Raw genomic sequence first — 13,907 nt, forward strand, 5'->3', positions numbered from 1 at the left:
CCTTTTTAGTCCATATTATTTCTGACCTATAGAAATAGTTAATAACTAAGCAAGAATTTCAATATATTTTTGATCTCTCTTTGCTTATCTATACCTATATTTAATTTTAAACATGACCAACATAGAATTCCGATTTTCGACCCCATCTTAATGCGTCTTTTGCTTTTTCTTAGAATTTCCAAGTCCAGCTAACTTTGCAATTTTCCAAAGGACATACAAAATAATCAAAAGAACTAGCAGCGCTCCGCCCAAGAGGGTTCCAATGACATCCAAGCTATGGTAGGCGAAGAATCCCAAATCCTGGCCAGCCACTCGCATGTGGTAAGCTCCTTTGTGCCGTAAAACATACTCTGTCCACCAAATTGCAGTGTCCAAAGGTGTCATCGGCTGATCCCGATATCGATCTGACATCTTCCTGGCCGTCTCCGCAAATTGCGGCTCCTTGACCAATCGCTCGATGGTCGTCTTGAATTCTTGCTGGGTCATTGTCTTATGATCCAATCCCAATCCGAATCCTGCCTGAGTGGCCCGCTTTACATTCAAGAACTGATCGTAGAAGATGGGCAGGCCCAAAACGGGTTTACCATGATGAATGCTCTCGATGGTGCTCAGCAAGCCGCCGTGGGTGATGAAGAGCTTGACCTTGGGATGGGCCAGGATATCCGGCTGCGGGAACCATTTGCTGATGAAAACATTGGAGGGCTTGCCAGGCAACTGATCGTCCTCGAATTTCCATAGTACACGCTGCGGAAGACTGGCAAAGGTTTTCAGTATAAGTTCTCTTCTCTCCGCCGGAAGATCCTTGCTTTTAACATTGGATCCCAGGGAAAAGTATATCACACCCTGTTCCCCAGAACCCTGAATAAACTCCTCCAAATCTTTTGGCAAAGGAGCTGGCTTGTGGGATATATGCAGACCTCCAACCTGGATCATATTTGGAACGTAGGGCCGCGGGAAGCTTAGGGAAAAATGTTGATTGAGGAGCACCAGGGAGAAATTCCTGTTCAAATCGGTGAGAGGAACTCGTTTTGAGGCCACAGGAAAGTATTTCGCGTACAATTTCTCCTGCTCTGGCATATGAACCAATCTATAGTTGAGCCAGGCAATTGTAGTATCCACAAAGTTGGTCACACGCTCTCCGAAAGTCATGCGATCCGTAAAACCCGCTGTTACCAGAGGAGTATACGATAGAGGCGAAACATTGCCAACCAGCTCATCAATATTCCAGTCAGTGCCAAAGGTGGAAATGCCTATAATAGGAGCATTAAAATGTGGCGCAAATCCATAGTAGGCATCCGAGCGAATGGCCTCCACAATGATAAGATCATAGTGATCCTTTCCAGGAGGCAAAAGGGTTTCTGTCACTTCCTTGTTGGTGAGAACTGAGCGGGTAACATCCACAAAAAATTTATTTATGAAGTTGTTCTCCTGCCACAAATTCATTGGATCGTTCAGCTCGTTTATGATATCTAAAACATTTTTGACTTTTAGTAAATATATACCTGACAAATATATTTAAACAATTTTACCATTATAGTTCTCAAAAACTTCCGGAATGGGAATGTCTCTAAAATTATTCACCGGTTTCTTCTGCGGAAAGGCATTAATCGAGGTCACCTGGTGACCCCGAGAAGCCAGTTTCTTCAGATAGGGTACCACATTAATGTACTGCGATGGTCCCGGAAAGGGAAATATGGCCAGTATCCTAGCAGCCTGTAGACAAGCAGGCAGAATCAGCAGCAAAACACTTAGTTGTAGAGCCAGCATCCTAAAGAAGATCGTCTGGTTTTCGCAAACTCAAGCTATACACTGAATCAGTAAACGCACAATGCAACATACTATGGGGCTATTAGATAACGCCCTGAGGCACCGACATGCGATAGCAATTCACGACAGCTGCGATTACGGAAATTTCGTAGGCGATCCACATCTTACCGTCGCACCCCATCGCTACTTTGTTTCCTATCTTATTCTGTTCTATCTCACAATCAAAAATCATCATTGCACTGCACTACTGAATTTAAAATGGCCTACAGTCGGAGAAAGATTTGTTCTTTAGTTCTGAATTCAAAAAATACTGTACACATAACTGCAAGTTTCGTTACTTAACATATGTTGTTGGTACAAAACACGGAAAATAATAAAAAATCTTGTCTACGACATATTTTTCTAAGTGTGTTGCTTTTGATGCTTTAGTGATGGCTGTATACAAACTGTTAAATAAAGTCTGGGGTTCATGCGTGCACTTAAATGTTTATAATGATAGCTTTTGACGTTTTGACAGTAGTTTCTTTAGTTATGAATATTAACATTTAGTTAACTTTACAAAGGGCAAAGAATTTAAAAGAAATTAATACAACGCCTAAACCAAAATATAAACCATGCTTGTCTTCATTTTATATATTTCAATTGGAACTACATAGATACTTAATATTAGTACTTATAAGTGCTTATAACAAAACAAATAATTTCAAATGTATATAAAGATCGGTGGCGGCATAAACTCGACTAGTTAATGGAATTTAATTGGTTACTGGGTCTTCAATTTACTAGACCTCTTACGGAGCTTTGAGATGATATAACTGAGACCCCTTTGAAGGTAGTTCAGTGCAGTCACAAAGCTCAGTAGAGACGCAAAAGTGATTGTGATGATCAGACCCCAGGTATCCAGACCGTGAAACTGGATAAAGTCCAGATCCCGGGAGGCACATCTTAAGTGGTTGGCGCCCTTGTGCCTCAAAACATATTCGGTCCACCAGATGGCTCGCTCCAAAGCAGTTTCCTTTTGATCTCGGAACAATTTGGACTTAATCTGAGCTGCTGCGGCATAATTGGGTTTATTCAGCAGTTCCTGGATTAGAGAAATGAGTTCTGTGGCATTGGTACTCCATATATCCGCACTAAGACCATAGCCCGCCTGCTTGGCCCTCTGAACATTCAAGTGCTGATCGTAGAAAACTGGCAGACCCAAGACTGGTTTTCCAAAATAAATACTCTCGATGGTGCTCAATAAACCACCGTGGGTGATGAATAGTTTCACATTCGGATGGGCCAGGATATCCGGTTGAGGAAACCACTTGCTTATAAACACATTTGATGGCTTCTCCGACAGCTGATCATCCTCGAATTTCCACAAAACCCGTTGGGGCAGACCTGCAAACGTATCCATTAGAACTTGACGAGTGGCTGGCGGTAAATCGGCGCTCTTGATATTAGAACCCATGGAGAAATATATTACTCCCTGATCAGATTTCTCTACAAAATCCGCTAATTCTTGCGGTAAGGGCTGAACCTTTCGCTGCTGTTGCAAGTGCAGACCCCCCACCTCGATCATATTGGGCAAATAGGGACGTGGATAGCTTAGCGAAAAGTGCTGACCCAGCAGCATTAGTGAAAAGCTATCCAAAACTTCCTCCAACGATTTGTTGGCAGTTGGAAAGTATTTCGCATACAAATACCGCTGAGTGGGAAGGTGAACAATCCTTTTGTGCAGCCACATTATTGAAGCTTCCACCACATTTCGCAGCCGACCCTGGAAATCCATTCGCTCTGTTCGCGATGATAGCAACATGGGATTATAGGATAATGGGGATATATTGCCCATCAACTCATCGATGTGAGTATCTGTTCCGTATGATGAGATTCCTATGGTCTGGGCACCAAAATGTTGGGCTAACCCGAAGAGAGCTTCGTTTTGAACCGTTTCCATGATAACCAAATCAAAACTCTCCCTACTTTTTAACAAATCCTTTACAGCTGGATCATCCAAAACACTGGTGGTCAAAAGATTCAGGAACTCCGTCGTCATTGTCAAGACTTTCCATTTACTTGCCGATTGGTTGTAGTCCATATTTCCAAATGCTGTAATATTAAGCTTTTATTTAAAGATTTATAAAACTTAAATTAAGTTCAGAACTTATTAAAAGTGTTTTTTAAAAGGTTTCATTTCGTTACCCCTGCTTGCACCATGACTTTTTAAAGCTCTTTCTTACCTGCCATTATTTCGTGAATTTTTTTAGCACCAATTACCCGAAAATTGGGTTCGGTTTTATCACCGCCAAATGTATTGATAACGGTTACATTATGACCTCTTTTAGCCAGTTCTTTTAGATACTGTTCGGCAAATATGTACTGCGATCGGCCGGGAAAGGGAAACACGGCCAAAATGCGGGAACTTTGAACCCTTTCATCGGCAGTGGCGCTGAACAGAAATACCAGGCCAAACAGTAGACGGCTCAAACCAGTTCCAGAACAAATTATTCCCATTTCAGTAGCAACCACAGCGATTCGCTGATGAACGACAACTAATCTAACATAAAAACTTTTCTATATACATATAATTATCGGTGAGCGCCGATCAAAAGCATCGCCAAAAATTTGCTCATTCTACACAAAGAAAGTTCAGTGAAGCGAGGCAGAAGCTAATTTTTTTAAACACAACGAAATTCACTCTATCTGTATTTTTAAATTTTATGCACATGTATTATTTTTGGCGTCCCCGGCTTGACTCAAAAAACTTTGTTGATTGTTTACATACAATACTCAGTTGTTATGCAATCGATGAGAGAATAAATTATATCTCTTTTTCCCCATTTGGTTCTCTTAAGCTCTCGCTTTATCGCTATTTAACTCTCTAATTGACAAACTCTCCAGTTGTTATTGTTTACTCGAACTTTTAATTGAACACGGTTTTTGTGCTCAGAGAGCTGTGAAAAAATGCATACCCTACACTTAATTAAATGTTGGACCAGTTAGTTTTAAGAGTTAGCTTATATGATATTAGAAATGAAAAGGTGAATATTAACACAAATTACTGTAATTCTTTTGTATTTTCTACCTACTTTTTTTAAATTTCCTCAAATCTAATTTAAATATTTAAAATATATCACGTTTTTTTTTATTAAAAACCAATTAAGCTTATATTGAAATAGCAAATATAAAAGTGATATTTAATCAAATGAAATAATTCATGGTATAAGCGGGACAAGACACAATCCCTGCACCATTCCAAAATTAAGTCCATAAACACTTTGAAACAATCATAAATAAAGGGGCAATTAAGATTAGATAAAGCTACCACGATGCTTATCATTCATTGTCCCTGCTGTAATCAACCTAAAAAAACAATAAAATAATTACAATCGAGTCCAAAATATACCATTCAAATGCGCAGCTCGTCAACACCCCTTATATATTCGTTTTTTAAATAAATTGACGCACCACGTAACATATCAAAACTTATAACAAAATGTAATTCTTTTTAAATATTAAAAATATATACATTCAGAAACAGATAAACTATAATACTAATTAATTTAAAAATTATCCTTAAAACAACAGCACTTAAGCATACAAATTCTTTAACTTATCACATCGATATTACGTTGAATGCCAATAACGGGCAAAACTGGCTTGAAAAATTTGATCAAATAATTTAAGCAACATCTTCCTTTAGTAAGAGCCAAAAAAACGATACCCACTACAAGGGATAACCGTACTCCGACCATCAAGAACTTGTCCATGGAATAGTATTCGAACAGCTTCACCTGAGATTGAGATACTTTCATATGATTGGCTCCCTTGTAGCGTATGACGTATTCGGTCCAATATATGGCCGTTTCCAAGGGATGCATGGGCTGATCCCGAAATCTTTGAGAAACAGCCAAGGCATTTTCTCGGTATTTTGGTTGGTTTACCAGGCGATTCACAGTATTTTTCAGTTCCTTTCCTGTCACGCTGTTAATGTTTAACTGCAGGGCTGCACCTTCTTCCTCCAGGACTTCCAAATTCCTGAATTGATCGAAGAACAAAGGCATACCCAGAACAGGTTTCGCATAATAGGCAGCCTCAATTATGCTCAGCATTCCACCATGACTTATGAAAAGCTTTACATTTGGGTGAGCCAAAATGGCTTGCTGTGGTAAAAATTTGGATATATAGATGTTACTAGCTAAGCTCCTTGGGGGTTCACCCTCAAACTTCCAAATAACTCTTTGTGACATCGATTTGAAACTCTCTAGCAAAACGTTTTGTGTTTCCTCCGGCAAGTCCTTACTCTCCTGCTCCATACCCAAAGCAAAGTAGATTGCACCATGTTCTGCCTCATCGATGAATACCTGAAGATCATCAGGAAGTTTTGGATCCACTTTGGGGATATGAAAGCCAGCCACTTCAATCAGGGAGGGAACAGTAGACCTGGCCTTAAACAAGCTAAAGTGTTGATTCAGCAGAATTAGTGAAAAGTTGTGCCGGATCTCCATAAAGCTCTGCTCCAGGTGCCCAAAGAAGTGATCATAAACGAAGCGCAGTTTCGGTAGGAAAACTAAATGTATCAACAGCCACTCTTCGGTGGTGTAAAACCAATTGTAGATGCGATCCCAAAGATTTCGCACAGATTTTAAGCCTAAGGGCATTATTGGCTCCTCCAAGATGGACGTTACATGTCCCACCATGTTATATGTATTCCAATCAGATACACATGTGTAAAGTCCGATCAGTGGGGCATCGAAATAAGCTGCTAACCCGAAAAGCAGGTCGGTAAAGCCCGGTTCCAAGACCACCAAGTCAAATGTGACATTCGATTTCATTAAGGATCGAACTTCGAAATTATTGAGTATATTAAGCGAACAATTTACCATTATTCTGGTCATAGAATTCATTTCTGCCCACTTGCTAGTCGTAGAACCGATTCCCATGAACTCTTCAAAATCTAGAATGGAAAAAAGAAAAAAATATTTTAGGAAGACAATCTGTAAATACTTTAAAATGTACTGTTCCATAAAAATATGTACATATATTTTGAAACCCTACATGGCCACATCGATATAATATAATATCAATCGATTTGTTTTTCGTTAGCATACCATTTAAAAAGCCTTTATCTTTAAACATGATATTGTCAATCGATTTTATCACTTTGCAACGGAATAATATTTGTTATCTCGCGTCTGAAAACGGTATGGGTGCAAATTAGCTAATCTTATAAAGTGTCTGAGTTCGATTGGGTGCGCTAGACTGAAACAATGGGCTTTGTAAGGTTTCCCCGTCGCTTATACCCCACAATCACATACCTGAGTAAACGTTATAATTATCCCTTATACGTATGAAGGTAACATTTTCAATGAGCTTGCAGTGTTTATACGCATGAATCACAGTCAGCTGGTGACCCCGATTGCTTAGGGCCTCTATATAGGGTGTCATTAGCATACACTGCGAATGCGACTCGAAGGGGGCGATGAGGAGAATTCGCGCTCCACGTATCCAGCAGATCGCATTCGAAATCAGCCAGAACATCGGGAGAAGCCATCGCCCCGGTGCAAACATATCGGTGGAGCAACCGCTTTTCAACTGACTAACTGAAGAGTTTTCATTTCGAACTGTTGCGCATTTTCGCTCGCTTTTATCTCGCTGATTAGATTGTCTACCCCATTGAGTTTGTATTTCGACCAAATCAAAATCAAGGCAGTATCACTTCGGGCAGCGGCATGTGCGGTCGATTTATGTGAGATGTTTAGGGGCCCGGGCATTGCTGGTCTCCTGCTCCCGGCTCTGCTCTTTGGCCTACTGTGCCCCAAACTGGCCGAAACGGAAAATATTTTGGCCATATTCTCGTATACCTTTGGCTCGTCCTATTTGCTGATCACGCCGTTCCTGAAGAACCTCGTCCAGCGGGGTCACCAGCTGACTGTGATATCATCCGTTAAGGATATGCCCCACATAGAGGGTGTCCATCACATACGAGTGCCCAAACTGGATATGCTGACGAAATGTAATGATCTTTAAGGAATTGTACAAAATATGTGAAAATCATTAAATTCATTAATTATTTGAATTGCTAAATAATCCATTAAAAACAGTCACTAACCGAGAAAATATATTTAATTAAAATATGTTCTGTAAAGTGTAATGCCACATATAAATATATAGCATGGAATCGGAATCGTAAATAATAATTTACTTTAAATTTTAAATTATTAATAAATTGTAAATACCACGGGAATATTTTCTAAAAGTGTCTAATATTTTGCAGTACTCTTGGACTACGATTACGACTTTGACATAAGCAAATGGATGGAGGCTCTGTTCGTGTCAGAATACTTTTATAACTGTTCGAAATTTGTCCTGGAGGATCCCGGGGTGCAGGAGCTGCTCCGCAACTCCAGTGCCCAGTACTCGATGGTTATTCTGGAGGCCTCCCACACCGATGCCCTCTACGGATTCTCACAGCACTTCAATGCACCACTGGTGGGGATTGCCGCCTTTGGATCGGCATGGAACATTGACTTTCTGGTTGGTAACTCAGCACCCAGTGTCTACGAACCGATGTCCGCCTTGGGTTATTCACCCGGACTCAGTCTGATAGAGAAGTGGCACAACCTGATCTTCATCACCGAGGAGCGTCTGGTGGAGCGATTCATCTACCTGCCGGGCCAAATCGATCTCTTTAAGCAGCACTTTTCCCGAGTTTCGGCTAGTATTCATGAACTGCGCCGGAAATTTTCGTTGATCCTGATCAATCAGCACTTCAGCATGGGTCGGGTGCGCAGTAATGTTCCCAATATCGTAGAAGTGGCGGGCATGCACTTGGCCGAGCCCCCAGATCCCTTGGATGATGAACTTAAGAAGTTATTGGACGAAGCCGAACATGGTGTAGTGTATTTCTCGATGGGCCTGCAAGTCCTGGATAAGTGGTTGCCTCCGGGAATGATAAATACCATGCTGGCCGCCCTTCAGCAAGTAAAACAGCAAGTGATTTGGAAAATGAACAATCCAGAGATGGCTAACAATTCACGGAATGTCTATGCAAGATCTTGGCTTCCACAGCGAGAGATTCTTAATCATCCCAACGTTAAGCTCTTTATAACACATGGTGGTCTTCTAAGTTCCATTGAGGCGGTTCACTATGCGGTTCCCCAGCTGTGTGCGCCCTTATTTTATGACCAGTTTCAGAACACCAAGCGTATGGAACAGATGGGAGTGGCCAGGAGTTTGGATATTATGAACCTCTCCCCAGACGGAGTTGTCAAGGTCATTGAGGATCTCGTGTATAACGCTAGTTATAAACAAAATGCCAGGTATTTATCCAGACGGTTTCATGATCAACCAATGTCAGCCATGGAGACGGCGATTTGGTGGACGGAATATATCCTGCGGCACAAGGGAGCCGATCATATGCGAATTGCCGAGCAAGAGATGTCCCTGATGCAATACTATAACGTGGATGTTGTGTCGGTGCTCTTTGGACGAATCGGTTTGAGTGTTATCATTGTGCTCTTCCTTGGCTGGAAACTGATCTCATTGGCAACGAGAAACCTTGAGTACCGTTTTAATGTGCCCATGGTAGGGTAAACCTGGGCTATTTTAGCGTGAATCTACCCATTCAGTTCTCCCGAAATGAACAAATTATTATGCGTTTGGGAACCTTTTGTTTTAAAAAGTGTATAACACAAATGTTTTAATGTTTTTTTATAATTAGTCTTAAATGGTGCTAAGTAATGGAATATTTGAACATCCAAATTAAAGAAAACAATAAACTTGTTAAGGATGTATATTGACATGAGTTGTCTTAAATCGCCAGTAGCGTAAAAAAAAAGTGTATTAGTTGTAAATGGCTCTATCGCATTGATAGTTAATTATCTTATCAGTCTGCTTAACGACCGTGAAGACGCCAAATAAAATATTTCAATTCGTTATCATTCGTTATCAGTTAACAGACTTAAAAGGGTAAAGATTTGTTTATTCTTTCATTCCACAGATTATAATTACATTTAATATTTCGAATAATTGAAATTAATAAATGTTGAATAGCATTTAAAAGCGAGAGTGTTTTCCCCTCCCAGCTGCCACCCATATTATAATTAGAAAACTTTACCTCCTTCAGTTGTTGTCTATTCAAACCTTTTTACCTCCGGTCCTTCCTTTTTTCGCCCATAAACATAACCGCGCTCATTACGCATTTTACATCAATCAGGACGTGCACAGCATGCTTTCAACTCTTTTTGCCAAAATAAAAAAGGAAATAAAAGGGGAATTGAAAAAAGGGAATACTGTAAGAAAAAAGGACATTAAAATGCACAGGACAGGCCGATGAAAAAAGTGCGCACAATTGCTCCCTCAATTGCTGGGTGAAAAACCCCAGGAACGTGAACCAGAAGAAGTCGATGCCGAATAGTCCACCGAACTTGAAGGTTCACCCGAAAGTGTATAACTTCCCCTTCATAACCATTGGGGCGTAATGTCTGTGACGGTCCATCGATAGCCAAGGTAACGAACGCACTGCGCATAAAAACAGACCCAGCCACAGTAATCGTTCCGTAAAATGGACAAATAAATACAGGCATTCAGATACTGCTTTGTGCATTTATTTGCTTGGTTTATTGATTAGATAACTTGATTGCAGTTTGTTCGTATCAATGTTTTGGTAGATTTTTTCTGATAAAAGAGCTTTTTAAAACTGAATGCACTAAGTAGGTAAATCAATTTCTAAAGCTTAATAAAAATAATACTTAAATGTAAATTAAAAAAGAATAAAAAATCTTAATTAGTCAATGCACACCGTGTTTCCAGCTCATCAAATTTATTTGAAAGCTGCTACTAGTAATTGAAAACAAAAATCTATAAAAAGCGGTTTTTCACCCACAAGAATGTCAATTTATTTATACCCAAAAATAAACCTAAAAACAGGGAAAATAAAATGTGTGCCAAACGTTGGCATGTTAATAAGTTAGGCGGCAAGGACCGAACCAAAATTGCACTCAACGTGTTGTCAATTTGATGTTTATTGCAGATTTTTATTTGATTTTATGTTTGCAACATTTGAATTTATGTGCCGGCCATAAACTGCCGTCGAGTCTAATCCGAAAATTCTTGTAAAATTGCCAAAGCCTTGAGAGTCACTGGGCGTTTGGGGTGGAGTTGACCCGAAGTCGAGCCATTTTTATTGGCCATTTGGCAGAGGCGCCATGGCGAACTTTGCCCCTTATTGCTGGCCATGGCGTTGGCGCTGCCGCTAATCTTGGCCAATACTCAAGTGGGCGGCTTTCATTGGCGCTTAACTAACTGAAATTAAGTAAACTTTTCTTTTGACTTTCATAAGCCTTTTAATAAGCCATAATCCCCGCTGGCATTATCTGGCCCCCGTCACAAGCGCACAAAGGACAAAAACACATAGACACCCACACAGAGACATGGGCATAATAAAATCTAATTAACATCCAGGATAGAGCTCGGTAAAACCTCGCGCAATAAAAATCATCAATAGTAGGAAAGAAGTTTATTAAAAGTGATTTTCATCACTGCGGCCCATCCTCTGGGGGTTGAAACTGCTGGTGCAGGGTAAACAGGAATTAATGTAGGGGCAACAACTAACATTTCCCGGGCGGATTGACTTTCTAGCACATATCCTGACTGGGAAGGGTCGCCCAATCGGGGATATGACCAGCAGCTTATTGAGCCTGGGAATAGGCTTAAGTATAAGGAATATAATTACCTTTTCAAAAAAAAGAATTTCAAGAATTCAAAAACTAGTGTACTTTTTTGTATTGAACCACTTTTCTTAAAAGTAAGAAAATGTAAAAAAATATGTGGTACATTTGTTGTTTAAGTAAGATTAGTGATTTTCTCTTTCCAAATAGGAGTAAATTGTGTAAATATATGTAGTGGTCTAATTAAACCAAAAATGGTATACCAATTATTATATTTAAATATTTTGCTTAGAACCCAGTTCCTTCTTGTTTATATAGTGTTTAAAAATCAAGCTTGAATATCAAAATATCATCCAGATTTTCCAGACCAGACTTATTGAAATTCCTTTAATTCTATATCATACCACAACATTTATAACAGAGCATTTCCGATGCGCCACATCGATAATACTGTTAATTTTCATTTTCCTACGAGTCTTATACTCTCTTTTTTTGGTTAGAAAAGTTATGCGGCAGGCTTTTAATTAGCGCCTGCCAACCAGTCAGCCAGCCGTCGTGGAAAAGTCCCAGAGCGCATTACGCATACGCAGCGTTGACGCCGAGGTTGCCGCTGAGGCTGGCACATTGGCTTTGGGATTGCCGCTGGCTGGTCGGGCACGATTTTAATTAATTAGACTTTTATGAGGCGTACATGCAGCTCCGGCATTGTTGGGTTAAGGCCCAGTTATTGTTTTTTCTTCTGCTGAACTCCCTTGTGTTGCTTTTTCCAGCTTGTTGGCCTGGCCTAATAAGCGTTTCAGAGAGCTTAACACCGCCAACGAAATGTGTATCAAAATTTAGCATTTATTTTTGGCGGACGGGTGTCGGAGGGGTTCGTTCGCCCGCCCACACACACACATGTCCATGTCCGTTGGCCATGTCGTGTGCGGTAATGAAAATTGCGGTGGCATTATGCTCAACATTTGGCATAATTGCAGTCCAGGATATGCGTTTATGCTCAGAGATTACTTTTTGTGGCTGCTGGCCATTGACCAAGCCCCACCACCACCACATCACCACCTCCACCACCTCCACCAGCAACAACAGCGAATGGCCAAGCGTAATAAAAGCCAGACGATGTCGCCTTTGTATAAAGAAATAAAAATAATACCCAAAACCCCACCCTCCTCTGTTGGTTTTGTGTTCCAGCCCTTGTTATTGGTATCTCGCTTTGCTACTCCCCGGCTTCTTGTTCTTGTTCCCCTTTTTTCGTTGGGTTTTCCAGGCAAATTAATTTCCACTTGCTTTATTATTTTCTTTTTTTCATGGCGCGACACATTATTTGTCGTTGTCAGACCCTTAAAAAGGGGATCCTTAAGAGTGAAATAGGGGTAGAGAAATTGTAAAGCATTGTTCTCGTTAAATATTCAAGGGATAAAAAATCAAAAGCATTTCTATGACATGTACTAAATCAAAGTATATTTACATATATTTTTCAGAATTTTAATATGTAACATAACATTATTAATTCCCGGTTCTTGCTTAAGAATCTTTTGTTGAAATATCGTTTTTGGTTGGTTTTGAAACCTCTATTGAAAGTTTAATATCGTTTAGAGTTACATTATGGTTGGCACATAGCACCTCAAATATTTTTCTTTCTCTCGTACACTCCTTTAAAATGTGTAATTACTTATCGCCATTAAAGGTTTCCTATAATTCCGTGGAAGACATAAATTTCTGCGAATATGTGGTTGCAAAAAAGACTCCCAAAAATGTAAATGCCTTTCATCGTGCAAATCAAACAAGACCAGCAAAAAGTAACCAATAAACATAAAAAAGGCAGTTGCAAAACAATAATTAAAATACACACGCAACAATTTTCTGGCTAGGCAAATGTATACATAAAAAAGTGAATAAAAAATAAAGAATAAACCAAATTATGTTTATTATTATGCACGATGAATGAGGAAGTGGAAGTGGGAGCAAACAAAGCGCCGAAAGAAATGCGAGCTGGGATAAAAAAAAGTGAAGAGAAAACTTGGGGGTGGCGCCAAGTAATCCGCTTGTTAAAAATAAACGAAAAGGAAGAGACCGGCGAGGCAAAGGAAGCGCACACAAAACATAATCATCATAAACCGGAAATATCCCGACGGCAAAACATCCGCACATAAATTTTTTAAATAGTCTACAATATTTCGTTTTGCCGTTCGGCATTTGCCATTTGGCATCTCTGTTTCTGTTGGCTTTTTATTGTTGTGGTGGCGCTACTTCCACTTGTTGTTGCTGCTGCGTGTAAATACGTTTAAGTGTCGGTGCGGTGCTGGTGCCCACTCCCCAAAGATGGTCCGAATCCGAATTCCCGAGTCCCAACCCAACAGCGCCGAGCCGAACTTGGCCAACTGCAATAAACACACAAATTAACCCGTAATACCCAAGGCCAAGCCAAGGACCAAAAGGACAACGTGCCGCAATTCCAATTCGGTTTGCTTTTGCCTTTGCTGCTGT

The 13,907-nt window shown here is 40.2% G+C and overlaps 4 protein-coding genes across 4 annotated transcripts; 1 reads left to right on the forward strand and 3 right to left on the reverse strand.

Moving 5' to 3' along the window:
* Nucleotides 1-42: 42 nt before the first annotated feature.
* Nucleotides 43-1,816, reverse strand: LOC119556264 (UDP-glycosyltransferase UGT5). Its single transcript, XM_037868316.1, has 2 exons — nucleotides 1,530-1,816; nucleotides 43-1,469 (listed from the first exon to the last, which is right to left on the reverse strand). The coding sequence occupies exons 1-2, from the start codon at nucleotides 1,765-1,767 to the stop codon at nucleotides 148-150; spliced, it is 1,560 nt and encodes a 519-aa protein (XP_037724244.1). The 5' UTR covers nucleotides 1,768-1,816; the 3' UTR covers nucleotides 43-147.
* Nucleotides 1,817-2,385: 569 nt separating this feature from the next.
* On the reverse strand, nucleotides 2,386-4,294 carry LOC119554731 (UDP-glucosyltransferase 2). The gene is made up of 2 exons (XM_037865754.1): nucleotides 3,993-4,294; nucleotides 2,386-3,861 (listed from the first exon to the last, which is right to left on the reverse strand). The coding sequence occupies exons 1-2, from the start codon at nucleotides 4,264-4,266 to the stop codon at nucleotides 2,531-2,533; spliced, it is 1,605 nt and encodes a 534-aa protein (XP_037721682.1). The 5' UTR covers nucleotides 4,267-4,294; the 3' UTR covers nucleotides 2,386-2,530.
* A 1,039-nt stretch (nucleotides 4,295-5,333) lies between these two features.
* On the reverse strand, nucleotides 5,334-7,360 carry LOC119554739 (UDP-glycosyltransferase UGT5). Its single transcript, XM_037865764.1, has 2 exons — nucleotides 7,071-7,360; nucleotides 5,334-6,709 (listed from the first exon to the last, which is right to left on the reverse strand). The coding sequence occupies exons 1-2, from the start codon at nucleotides 7,321-7,323 to the stop codon at nucleotides 5,361-5,363; spliced, it is 1,602 nt and encodes a 533-aa protein (XP_037721692.1). The 5' UTR covers nucleotides 7,324-7,360; the 3' UTR covers nucleotides 5,334-5,360.
* LOC119554747 (UDP-glycosyltransferase UGT4) lies at nucleotides 7,335-9,816 on the forward strand. The gene is made up of 2 exons (XM_037865776.1): nucleotides 7,335-7,768; nucleotides 8,030-9,816. The coding sequence occupies exons 1-2, from the start codon at nucleotides 7,507-7,509 to the stop codon at nucleotides 9,346-9,348; spliced, it is 1,581 nt and encodes a 526-aa protein (XP_037721704.1). The 5' UTR covers nucleotides 7,335-7,506; the 3' UTR covers nucleotides 9,349-9,816.
* The last annotated feature ends 4,091 nt before the right edge of the window (nucleotides 9,817-13,907 follow it).

The sequence above is a fragment of the Drosophila subpulchrella genome, chromosome 3R, assembly GCF_014743375.2.
Source record: "Drosophila subpulchrella strain 33 F10 #4 breed RU33 chromosome 3R, RU_Dsub_v1.1 Primary Assembly, whole genome shotgun sequence".
Lineage (NCBI taxonomy): Eukaryota > Metazoa > Arthropoda > Insecta > Diptera > Drosophilidae > Drosophila > Drosophila subpulchrella.